Source organism: Saccoglossus kowalevskii, chromosome 6, assembly GCF_978046115.1.
Source record: "Saccoglossus kowalevskii chromosome 6, keSacKowa6.1, whole genome shotgun sequence".
In the NCBI taxonomy this organism is placed as follows: Eukaryota; Metazoa; Hemichordata; class Enteropneusta; family Harrimaniidae; genus Saccoglossus; species Saccoglossus kowalevskii.
The window spans coordinates 39,349,890-39,363,648 of NC_140646.1; the positions used below are offsets into that span (position 1 = coordinate 39,349,890).

General features: G+C 35.8%; 1 protein-coding gene across 1 annotated transcript; it reads right to left on the reverse strand.

Moving 5' to 3' along the window:
* Window positions 1-202: 202 nt before the first annotated feature.
* LOC102808478 (uncharacterized) lies at window positions 203-10,650 on the reverse strand (the record flags this gene model as incomplete). Its single annotated transcript, XM_085500888.1, has 9 exons — window positions 203-483; window positions 1,778-1,939; window positions 3,157-3,397; window positions 3,919-4,429; window positions 5,034-5,138; window positions 8,843-8,935; window positions 9,067-9,132; window positions 9,448-9,575; window positions 10,015-10,650. Coding segments are annotated over 9 exons (2,223 nt in total), but the record flags the coding sequence as incomplete, so codon positions are not given.
* Window positions 10,651-13,759: the final 3,109 nt, after the last annotated feature.

Below are 13,759 nucleotides of genomic sequence, written 5' to 3' on the forward strand. Positions count from 1 at the left end.
GTATCAACAATATTAATATAATATTATATTTTAAGTTTGTGATTTTCCAGGTTGTCCATGTAGTGGTATAGAATATCAATTTGGAAATGTTGTCAAGACTTTTTGAGATATTAGAAGATTAAAGTGACAAGTTACAAATTAAGCTCTCGTAGATCACTTACTTATAGTAAGTTCAATGCTATTACACCTGTGTATGTTGTCTCTAGACATTGCCAAAATCACGACAATTTGATAAAGCAAACGTAAATCTTTCCGAAAAATCTTCTATGCAGCTGAAATTTCTAGGTAATCGCAGAATATTGGGACATGTATTTGAGCTTGGAACAGTAGAGTTTGTGATAAATTCTATGAATGGACTTTCTGTGAAACCTAAAGGGGGAATTGAATGAGTGCCAGTGAAGAATGCGAAAATGTCACCAAGTGTTATGACTACTTCTATGGGTTGATTATCACTCCCAGCAAACAAACATGCCTTCTGATTACCTGTTAAGACAAAATGTAAATGAATGTAAGATTGAGGTTCCACTTGTCAAATTGTGATATCATTTAGCATTATAATAAATAATACTATATTCTCAGTGGGAATTGATAACGAAAATCTGATATACAACTTTTCTCGACAAATTACATGGACAAATTTCAATGAAGTCAGTTGAAAATTGGCAAATGTATCGGTATTTAGATTTTTTAAATTCATAGGCAAACTAGGTATAGACTAAAGTGTCAAGTATTACATCCCAGGGGGGATTGACACGAGAGGGTGCCATTCGTCCTGAATGAAAAGTTCAAAGTCAGTCGTTCGTAGCTCATCGTCTAAGCTACTACCTTTTACGAACATATGAAACCATTTCAGCGATTTCTTTACAGCATAAGGCCAAAAAAACAAACTTATGTTGCCCTTAATTCGGAAAATTGAAAAATTGGGTCAGTCGGTCAGATTTTTTTTTTTAAACTCGTGAAAACTAAGGGTATCGTAAATAGCCGAGGTATATGGGAATCAATGCAAGAGACGTGTTTGCTCTTCAGACTTCATAGTATTCGGAACATGTAAGAGAAATACAGATCAACCCGAGGTTCAAAGTCGCCCTTATCCCCCCCGGGACCCTGGGGTTCAAACAACAGTCTGGACACTTTTTACTGCTCAAAATGTTGAGTTTTTAATATATATAAAAAAAAATGCGACCTGATATTTCAGACCAAGTTCTACACATGATTTTATTTCATTCAAAATTGTTCCATTTCAAACTGCACATGCACACACACACTGTGGTTTCTCGAAATGCATACTAATTAGGTTACTTGTCAGAGACACAAGTCACTGAAAATATTTTGAGCAAATTTGTACAATAGTACTTGAGTGAAATATAAACATTCCTCTGCATTCTCCATGAATTTCATAGGTTGCTATGATCAGCGTATAGAAAAAACCTGTGGTTACTTCAACAGTTTGCTGGAGTCTGGTAAAAATTGTGTCTCAAAAAACACCTTTACATCAGTTTTTTGATTATTTTTTCAGCTCGTAAACATAGAATCACTCAATTTAGAACTATCATGTATGCTTTCGGAAAGCATTTTGGCACAAATTTACTGAAAAAAACGAGTTTTCCATTGCCCATTAATTATGAATTATGCAAATGAGACATTTATTTTGACCAATTGTGTCATGGAACTCCCCCCCTCCCCCCGTAATTCACCTTATCCACAGAAACAGTGACATAGAAAAAAAGCTTAAACATTTACAGTACATGTAGATTACAACATTTTGTAGTTGTCTAACCTTTAGCACATTCATCAATAAATTCAAACCAATAGTAGATGGTAGTTTCTTCTTCTATCCTTTTATTTGAGCCACTTGGACTATATTCCACATGGATTGATTTTAAGTAGTCAGCTGATGGGAGTAGCTTTTTACTCAAGCACATGAAGTGCTCCATAGATCCTAATTTAAAATAATAAAACATAGTAAAAACCATGAGGGCATTGCCCTTGTTCAAGCTTCTCAGAGTTTCATGTTATAACTTCTTTGGAATTAACACTTTCTTTTGATACACTATGTGTAAGCTTCCCTCACATTTATAAAATCATTAAAACTGGGGAGGAGATTACCAATTTGGATTGGTGGCACATAATTTGTGATTAAAAAACAAAATACAGTAAATAGGCTTAAATGTGAATGTACTGTTTAACAAGAACAGCGCTGGTAAATGCCTTGGTTAAAGCAGAGTGTAAGATCAGCTATGGTTTACAAGGTATTACAAGGGGGCTCATAGCAGTGCAATTCAGAATTGCATATGGATAAATGCTAGGTCAAAGGATGCATCTTTTCAGTCTCTTGTGAAATGTTTACAATAAAGCACCGGTTGAATGTCTCTATCTGCAATAGTGCTCCAGATATGATAGTTATGCATTTTTAATTAGATTACATAACCATATACATGTATGGTCAATAATTTAATTGGTCATATCTATCTGCAATAGTGCTCATCTGCCAGTAAGAACTGTTGCCATACCCATGTTAACGTATAGGAATTTTATAAGACGTATTTTCATCAATATCTTGAAAACTCCTGTCCAAGATTTCATGGATGTGAATAATATCGGAAAGCTTAAAAGTAATCAAATCAAAACTAATCAAGTTATTGCGACCAGAAAAAAGGTCTATGACGATGACAGTATTGTCTCTAATACTTTGTCCCTCAATATTTATTTTGGACAAGGCAAAACCAAACTTAAAATGTATATGTGTAGACTAGAGAGAGATATGCAAGGTAAATCTTAAAGTTTGACCTAAACATTAAACCAATAAAACAATCTTTGCACAGCTGGGCTTCTTAATACATTAAGCAGTTACCTATGATTTGTATGCATATTACACATTTAAATTAACTTGAGCAATCTGCATTTGAACTTTGCAAGTTGAAATTAGTTGTAGAATTAACTTTTATCACACAGCTACAGAAGCCATAAAAAAGTAGGATGTTAAATATTTATGCATATCACCTCATTAATATACAAGTTTGAGGTAAATTATTCGCAACTTTTCATTTTCATCCCCATCCATACAGTGTGTCCAGTGATAGACACCATCGATTACCAAACAAGTTTGAGCACCCTCATCACCGATGTTGAAAATTTTAAGAGCAACTGTAAACTTACCTGGTTCGGCCTTTACCAAGTCTGCTATGTGCAGAACATTCATTCCATCTAAAAATTGGTTTATCTCAGGTATGGATTTATAAACACAGTGATGTGTAGTGAGATTTTCAAGAATGGGAGCCTTCATATCCAATGTAATTGTACTCATCGGATCTGTAAATCCTGTGATATTAGCGACACTTTCTTCTCCAATACGCGATACAGCTATTCTGAGTTCCTCATTAGTCTCACTAGACTGGATCTGCATAGGATATAATACAAGGTTATATAATAAGTCATGAAGGACATTCCCCGAGAATTATCAAATTATCATGACCATTGTAGTTGCACTGCAATTCTCAGACATGCACAGGTGAAGCAAGGCCCTCCCTCCCCCATCTATAGTAAAAGACTATTCACACTAACTAGAAGCTCGATAGTCTCTTAGGGAAAGATACTATTAATTTATATTAGTTTAGTTCCATGTATATATTTCCATTGCGAGATGTATAGAGTACTTGTTGGCATGAAATAGGTCAATACACACAGTGGGTATGAAAAGTGAAAATAGCTAGTTTTGTTTGACACATTTTTAGCATTAAAATGGTTGTCTTACCTCTATCTTGAATTGGATCATGAAAAGTATATACATGCATATGAATCCCAAATGTGGTTCTTTTACAGACTGGGGTGGACTGGAGGACAGACCAACAGACAGGCATACAAGAAGGGTAACTTGCAAAGACTGCACATGTGTTTCACGAATAAGACTATAAATCTCACCTGTTTGGCTATCAGCTGAATGTCATTATCTGGAATTTCATCAATGGCTATCGGTTGTTCTACACACCCTCTTGCCATATATTGGAATGTTGCTTGGCTCAAACAGTGTAATCCGGGACCACCATGGCAAAGAGATATAGCAACCATCTTTCCTGCAGTGAAATATCTTCTTTCAGCAAGAAAGCGCAAATCATGAGAAAAGCTCAGATTGTTTTCCTTGCCTTCAAGCACGCCACAGGTTTTTACAGAATTTATTAATAAACTACAAAACTCCCTTCTGGGCCCCCCATCGTCCACTGCACTTTCTCCAATGAATGACACTTTAATTAATTTGTTTGGGAGGAAATCTGGTCGATTTATGGCTCTAACAGCAGTTTTCCAGAACGTTGACCTTAAAATATTCACACGTTGATAGTCCTGATCATCATAATCATTGTCTTTATTGTAGTCCATATGTATTCGATCCACCACATGGTGACTTAGTAATGTGACAGCATATTCCAGAGTACATCTATAAGAATATAAACATAAATAAAGTCAAAGCAATATATAGTGATTCAGTCTGATCTGTTTTTGCTAATTTTGTTTTTAATAAAATGGATCATAAAATGATGTTACTGGTATGATTTGTGAATGAGTAATGAACTTAGAGTTTTGTCATTTTTAGTCATTTGCATATTCTAATAGACACATTGTATGAATCATCGTTGATCAGTATAGTGGTTTTCAAAAATAAGTTGAAAACATCAGTGTTGACTAAATATGACATAAATAATTGCCAAAAACTGAAAATTGAACATACCATCCAAACTGTCTACATATAAAATCTTGAAGCATTCATGTGAGCACTTTCCATGATAAAGTTGAAAATAACATTTTTGGCCATGAAATAAACAAATCTGACAGTGATTTACACAAGGTATCTACATATCTAGAAATTGGACTACCAGAAAATTTTAGTCAAAAGCCTCAAATTGTTGATGGATAACAACAGATAATGACTTATATGACGTACACCTGCGCACTGTCATCTTCGATGACAATGGAGCTAATAAACCTCAAAACTATCTGAATTAATATTAGTGGATAAATGGCTCAACCAAATCTCTGCCTACCTTGGGTACAATGTAGTGTTGTTAGCCACTGTGTTTTCTTCTTCTGCAACATTATCTTCTTGAGATTCAATACACCCTGCACTATCAAATATCTGTGAGTAACTCCTATGAATAATAAAATCAATTAATCTACACTGTACAATATGACAATATTATTATTGTGCTATTAGCAACATTTGCTTGAATAATGAAGTTGGTCTCAGGTCAGAAAATTAATTAACTACTTTAATGAATATAAATAAACTTTGACTCTCCTGGAAACAAGCTATAATTTTTACAAGCCGGTAAGCTGGTTGGCGATCCGCTCCGCTCAAAAACAAGCACCATGTTTTTGGCTGTTTCCATGGTGTGACATAAACGTGAAGCTAACGTCGGTTTATAACTAATACGAAGTTCGCAAACACCATTCAGTTTTTGGAAGTCACTTAGTTTATTACTAGGACCACAATCACTCTCCTAGTCGAGTGACTGTGCTAGGACGTATTCTGCTGTTACATTTATTATTTCCAACAGTTTTGCGATAGCATTTTCTAGAATGAAGCGTTTCCTGTAAATGCTGTAAAACGAAATGGTAAATATTTACCTAAAGTACAGTGTGTTGACCTTCATAAAAATATACTTCATAATGCAAAACATTAGTCACGGTGAGTTATTTAAATATACGACTCCTAATCGAAAAATATGACCACAGTCCAGAATTTCAGACGAATATTAAGAAACCTAAGAGCATATCAAAAGCATTTACTCTAAAATATAAAAAAGAACTGCAGTCAAAAGTCAAGAATGCCAGCAAATAAAGGACTCTGTCCCACAATCCTTTGTGCGCGTTATTACGGACACGCGCAAAAAACTGTACCACGCTTGTCAAATTTGGGTCAAATATACAGTACGCTACTATCTTGCCACAGTGGAGTGTTCGGTGACCATTGAATTAGCCCGTGATTCATATTTTATGTGTATTAATTTATTCATCAATTTTCGTGACTGACAGTACTGCCCAAATTTTAGTCAAAAAACGCAACTGGTGAAACGGAAGAGCATCGCCAGGCGATGGACGCAGGGCTCTTTGGCAACGACCGCATAGAGGTCAAAATACGCGTTCTATTTTTACGCGTTAAATTTGGCTCTTCCCTTTCGCCCCCTCCGGAATGTTCTACTTTTGCAGCCTAATAGCAGGTTTTTTCGAAAAACGTCTAAAAAACACAAGAATTAGTAGAAATGTTCCTGTTTTGGGCGGATTATTGATAGAGAATAGTGTCGTTATTACAAAAATGCTGAAAAACCGTGAGTTGTTGCCTTAGTTATTTTTTTATTGGCGAAAAACTGCGAACTCGGCAAATTTGGTTGCACAACTTCCCTTTATCATATACACCCAGCGACACCGATGCCAGCTGACTGTGTACAAAACTGGTAGGAGGTAATACATTTGGGGCGAAAGTATTCAAAAATCAGTTTTTGGATGTTGCAATGGCAGTGGTGGGCCAGGATTTTTTTCCAATTAGTGACGGCACGACCTACCTGTGAAGTATGAACAAAACCAGCCGAGCCGTTGCTGGTGAAAAGTTACCCCAACTTTGGGGTCAAATTTCTCGGTAATGAAAACAGATATCAAAAATTCAAATGGTAACTTTGTGCCCACACTCAAGCTGAGTAGAATGAGCTATGTTTGAAGTGTTTTATCCCAAATTTGTAGGAGGAGATACATTTGGCGCGAAGCTATCCCAAAATCAGTTTTTTGGATGTTGCTATGGCAACGGTGGGGCAAAAAATTTTTTCAGATTTTTCCTTATAACTAGGGTTAAGGTGTGACCTACCTGCCAAGTTTGAACGAAATCGGCCAAGCCAAAAAAATCACAGAAGAAATAATACGTGAACACTGGAACACTGGAAATGTACACACACAGACACACACACAAAACGACAAAAGTGATTATAAGGGCAATCCTAGCGGAGCGGATCGCCTACAAAAGTGATTATAAGGGCAATCCTAGCGGAGCGGATCGCCAATATCTTTCATAATTGTAATGAAGTCCCAGGAAATAACATTTTCTTTGTTGTTGTTATAGTGATGTGAAAAGTTTATAGGAAGGCACAAAGAAATTGGGCATATAAGTACAGGTACTCACAATAGAGTGTTGGTAATATTAATGGACTGATACTCTATAACAACATTGTTAATTGCACATGACCTTTCCCTTTCTTACTTATGTGAAAAATAAATGGTGCGGCCATGCAATGCTCTATTTTGTACAGGTCCATGTGCAAGTTTTACACAGAGAATTAAATCTAAATGTTCATGTGGCAAGCTGTAACAAAGTCTTGGACAGGATCAGAACACAAATCAAACTGAGAATGAGTAGTCTGCCTTTGTACCCAGTTTGAAAAATTATACGCACATATCATCAAAAATAATCATTTCTAACATACTAGTTGTGTTCACATTAGTATGGGCTAATATAGTATATATAGTATAGGCTAGCATCTGTACAACAATCACTAGGGCTAATAGGTGTCATGTAAGATGTATATGAAAGCGCTATACAGGAGTGCAATAACTGTGAGCCGGCCAATTTTGGACTCATAATGTCCAGTAATTAAAAACTTTACCTGTCCACAAGCGAGTATTTTCAATATTTATCTGAAGCAGTCAAAATCAACCTGTTTGAGACAGGCAGATAGGACTAAATATTGACCAATAGAAAATATGATAGATGAACCACCACGTATGTAACCTAATCCAAAAATCCTCGGACTGTGCTCAGAAAAAATTAAGGTACCACCACAACAAATCAGAGAAAGGTACTTCTCCTGAAGTTCTGATGATTTAGTTTACAAAAATAGGCCAATGGCCTGTTGCTCAACGGCTATTGTACAAAAGATTAGTGCTGTATATGCCACAACTTTTTGTTTAAATTTGTACTTTTAAATGAAATATCGCCAAACAACCACAAAAAGTTGTCAATGGAATAATAAACACATGTATGCCTAACACCAAAGCATTGGAAATAGTGGTTAGTTGAAATTCCATTTTTAACCAAAAATGACAAAAATATTCGCCAAAATTAGAGAATTAAAGATATGGCCATGGGATGAACAAATCTAGTAGATGTCAACACAAGGTACATACGCGCCAAGTATCAAAGCATTCAGGCTACCGGTTTTGAAGAAGGAGTCGAAAATAGAATTTTTGACCAAAAATGACCATTTTAAAATAGTCTGAACTGAAATCAGGTTGGATCGTAACAGCCGTTTTTTTTTCATTATTTTCACCTTAAGTTTCTACTTTTCTACTGTCGATGGGTCCCGAAACTATTTCATCAATAATTTGAGGGCGATGGTCCGAAATTGGTTGATTTCACGACGAAAACCTCGTGAAATGGGAAAACTATGACGCCTCGTGGCGTCACGATGACTTATTCAAGATGGCGGCAAACACAGGGATTTCGCTATAGTTTTCCGCGGTTTTCGTCTTGAAAAGTTATTCCAACACCATACTATAGATGGCGCTCTCACTATAGACTGCCACAGTTGAGTTTTGGGGGGCTAATTTGCATACTTGTGGCAGATTGACTTCTCATGAACAAATTACCATCTACACTCATCAAGGCATCCACACCAAAAATCAAGTCAAATGGTTTGGCGGTTTTTGAGAAGAAGTCGTGCACAGACAGACAGATAGACAGATAGACGGAGGACAGAAACTAACAATGTCCATTCCACTGTATATTTGCCCCGCCCCAAATATTAGCTCAGAAATCTGAAATGACGATAAATGCATTCCAGTGGCCCAATACAGTTTTAATACTGACCTGTTAAAAGCCATTGATAATGAAGTGGAGGAACTAGTGGTAGTGTTGCAATTTCTTGCAGAAATGGTTTGGCTCTGATCATTTGAATGATTACTAGAAGAAGAAAAAAAATTCCAAATGAATAGGTACAGAATTATTAAATAAACTTCCAGGGATTTGCAGCTGACTACATTATACAAATGTAATTCAAAAAGTATGTAAAACAAAAAAAGCAGTAAACTAACCATCTGTGTGTATTTGATGTCTGCCTCATTGTAGATGTACTTCTTGCAGGACTCTCAATTACACCCCTGAAATCCAAGTATTTTAATTAATCCAACTATTAATTTTCTATAAACATTCAAGATTTCAAATCCTATCAGTTATTAAACACCACAAGAGGATTACCCCTACCCCATGTGCCAGACTCACCATGGAAGCAAAATATACATTGTAAGCAGCAATTCCAGACAGTAGTGAAGACAGCACAGAAACAGAGTACCCAGGCTATTATAATGCACATAAGCTTATTTGGGTCTGAACAAAGTCATTATTTCACAAAGACACTATTTATTTGACACCTCAAGATTTACATGTACACCATCATTTTCATGTACCAAATAAACACCTGCCCATCACTTTCCTCATCATCTATATCAAGGCCTTTACATGTTTCAATATGTTCTTTCAGCAGGGAAAACGGAATTTCAACATGGCACTGACCACAGATTTCTTTGGGAGCATTATTTATAGCCTATAAAATATAAGCAATAACATGTACCATTACAAACATATATACTCATATAACTGGTAAAACACATTATCAGGGTTGACGTCAGCCCCACCAACACATAATATATAATGAAATAATTATCAGAGCATGAAAAGAAAATGATAATAAATGATATCAACTCTTTTTTGCTGTACTTATCCTACGTAAATCTTTTTACACGGAGGCAATAAAGTTATTATTATTACTATTATTTTTATTATTATGAATAAATAAATACGATTAAAATTTAAAGAGCGGTGGTCGTCACTATAAACAATGTATTTTACACGCGTTGTATACGTCACACGGGCGCAAATCCAAGGGACGCGGCGCAACGGCCACCGCTCTTTAAATTACATTCCTGAAAATATTTAGGAAAGAACAGAGACGAGAAACGTACAATATACATTTGTGTACTCACTGAAATTGTGCTTGCCATTTCGGATGGAGTGGTAATAGTGATGGCTGGTGTTGTTTCAAGATTATTTTGTAGCGGTCTGATGTACAATTTGGCCTGTCCAGCCTCCGCTTTTAAGAATGGTTGAGAATACCCCTCGGATGGGCAACTTATAGGTACCATTCGTCTGCTTCCGTGAAATGCGCGGCAAATCTCATAACCACCACATTCACTCAGTTTTGGGAATTCGTCCAGAAGTTGCGCATGCACTTGAGCAGACGTACTGCCAATTGGTATTCGAATTTTGCGTTCTCCGAGACCTATTTTAGACAAGTCGGAACGCTGCTTCGGACTGGGACACCAGTCGTAATCAGTGCTGCCCACACACACAAAGTCATGTGTCCAAGTCGGCGCCGCAGACGTTGAACAGTTACTGACTACCCGTCGATCCTGAGAACCGAATCTCAGGCGGTTTCGTTGTCGTCTTACATGGCGTGAGCCGGCAGATCGTGTAAAAGTTTCTCGAAGTTCATGAGCAATATCATCACTGGCAACGGACGGGGCAAAAGTATCCCTTGATTGTGACGGTCGGTGAGTTACATTCTCTATTACTGTAGCAGCGGCTGTTATAGCATCTCGGAAGGCTTTTACTGCATCTGTTCATCGGAGTTATGAGGCCGATGTACAGAATACGCCATTTTAAACGCGACTACACGCGCGCCTTTTTCAGCTTTCACAATGTTGTACAATGATTTCTGGGTAGAGATCAAAGGTCAGAGAATGTTAAGATAATGTCGAGAGAATATCAAGACCATTGTCTTGAAGTTGATATTCTCTCGACATTATCTTAACATTCTCTGAGAGAATGTCAAGACAAAGTTGAGAGAATGCGGAAACAATGTTGAGAGAATGTCAAGAGAATGTCAAGACAATGTTGAGAGAATGTCAAGACAAAGTTGAGAGAATGTCAAGACAATGCTGAGAGAATGTCAAGACAATGTTGAGAGAATGTCAAGACAAAGTTGAGAGAATGCGGAGACAATGTTGAGAGAATGTCAAGACAATCACATATCGGAGGAATATCAAAACAATTAAATGTCGAGACAACCAATTAAATGCATATTTGGACAATAACGACCAAATAACCATACAATAGCATTATAATAACCAAATATTTGAATGACAAAACAATAACAATGAAATAATGACATAATAATAATAACATAATGCCCAAATAACAACCAAACAACCCAATAATGACATAATAATGATGACATAATGACCACAATGATGACATAATGTCCACATAAAGACACCAAGATAATTTTGGCGGTGTTCTCACCCCATAATAAATGGGCAAGCTTTTATTCGGTGATTCCACGATGGTGTAATGAAGATCGCGTTCAAGCAGCTGATGTTAAATATTAAAACAACATTGAAACAATAATGTAATTGTAGTCACTCTCTGAAGGATGTAGTGGCCCTTGTGCTAGTATTCGCTCAGTTAGTAAAGTATGGGGATTGACACGACAACACGACACTGTACTTTCCTAGTTTGGTTCATTAGTTTTGTATTCTTCAAGTTAATGATGGCATATATACTGTTTTGTTCCAAGTGTAATATAATAATAACAACCTTTATTGATATCGTATCCCTTCTGGGATCTAGATTAGAATACAATAAAGATATAAGGAACAATAAAATACATAAGTAATAATAATAATAATAATAATAATAATAATAATAATAATAATAATAATAATAATAATAATAATAATAATAATAAAAAAGAAATAAATAGTAATACTGTGAAAATATTATTATATAAATATTTTTTGGTGTTATTTTGAGGCAGCTGGTAAATTGCTTTTCATGAAATTCTCTCTTTTATTGAAACAGTCGCTGATAAACTTGGCAATTGCTTGGACGGTTTCAGAATTTTTGTTATTGAGAAGTGCTTTCAGATTACCGGATAAGTTTACGTTTTCAAACAAAGCATCTCTTTCAAATTTGTACTGGTTACAATTGAAGAGGAAGTGTTCTTCATCTTCAATTTCATTGGAGTCACAGACAGGGCATGTTCTATTTAAGACATCTATGTTGTGATATCGCCCAACTTCAATCTGAAGTATGTGGGCACTTATCCTCAGTTTAGTTATAGATGATCTGTGGATGGGGTTTTTAATAATTTCAAGGTATTTTTCAAGTGCAAAATCAGTTTTCAGCTGTCTGTAGGTACGAAGTTTGTTTTTGTGATTAGTGCCTTTATTGTCATTATACATTGTTTCTGTGCAGTGTTTCTCAAACATATTTTTTAGTTTTTTTGTAGCTAATGGGATAATACTGGTTTTTTCGCAAACATCACTAATTTCCAAAAGGTTCAGTAATTTTTTTATGCCTGTGGTCCAATTACTGACGTTTTCTTTGTCCAAATTGGTGCCAAGTTTGTAGGCCTCAGAGATCAGAGTGGTTTCATCCATATGTTTTATTTTCAGCCAGTAGTTAATCATACGTTTGATGCTTGAGATGATAAGTGGATATCTTCCCAGTTCAAGTAAACATGCCAAGTTTGTGGCTTTACAGTTTACTTGTAGTAGGTACTTGCACATTTTGTGATGTAATTTTTCCATAGGCAAGGATTGTTTAAACAAGTCTGTTGAGTGCATATTAATAATATCGCTTGCCCAGATTTCACTACAGTAGAGTAAAATTGGTTTAACCATAGCATCAAACAATTTCAGATGTGTTTTGATTGGAATATTTGGGTCTGCATAGAGTAATTGTTTTAGTTTAAAAAGTGCCTTCATTGCTCTGTGACTAAGGTCTTCTTGAGCTCTGTTCAGTTTACCAGTAGCATTGATTTTAACACCAAGGTAGGAGTATGATGAGACGTTTTCCAATTTTTGGCTATTGATTTGAAATCGGAACTTACTTAATATTTTACCTTGCTTGTTGAAAATGATAATTTTTGATTTAGACACATTGATATCTAGTTTCCATTGTTTGTGCGTATTGCATTTTGCAGACCATTTTTAGATTGTGATAGGAGGAGGAGGTCATCCGCATACATCAAACATGACAAATGATTGTTTACAAGTAAAGGGGGTTCATTATTGGATGATTCTATCTGGCATTTGATATCATTAATGAAAAGATTGAAAAGGAGTGGGCTTAAACCATCTCCCTGTCTGATACCCCTTTGAACTGGAAAGCTAGCAGTCAAACCACCTTTTAGTTTAACACAGCCAGTGGCATTCTGATAAATAGATTTAATTATGTTGTGAAATTTTCCTGAGATTTTGTTTTTGTGAAGTTTATATAAAAGACCGAGGTGCCAAAGTGTATCAGCCAAATGTAGTTAACTTATTGTATTAGTACGTGTAGCCTGTGTTATTGGACAATAGTGTACAGCTACGGGTTGAACAGATCATTAAAAAATGTCGAAGATTTATCATCACGAGTTGTATAGGTCGAAGATCATCTTGCAGCCAACAATTTACCCCACAGTGTGTTGCTTCAGCACTGAAACTATGCGATGAATTATATTTTTCAAACATATTTTTTACACGTTTTTTTGATGTCTTTAGAAGATTTACTATATTTTTAGTGGGTTCATAAAAAGGATATGTAGTCATTGAAGTCTATTGAGACCACTGCCACTATATGCATATTATTTTACCGCCCTCTAAAAACAAATTTACAGTGAACCAAAACATTTACATACTATAAGAAACTTGGTGGTATGCCATTGGTTACTGCATTTATTTT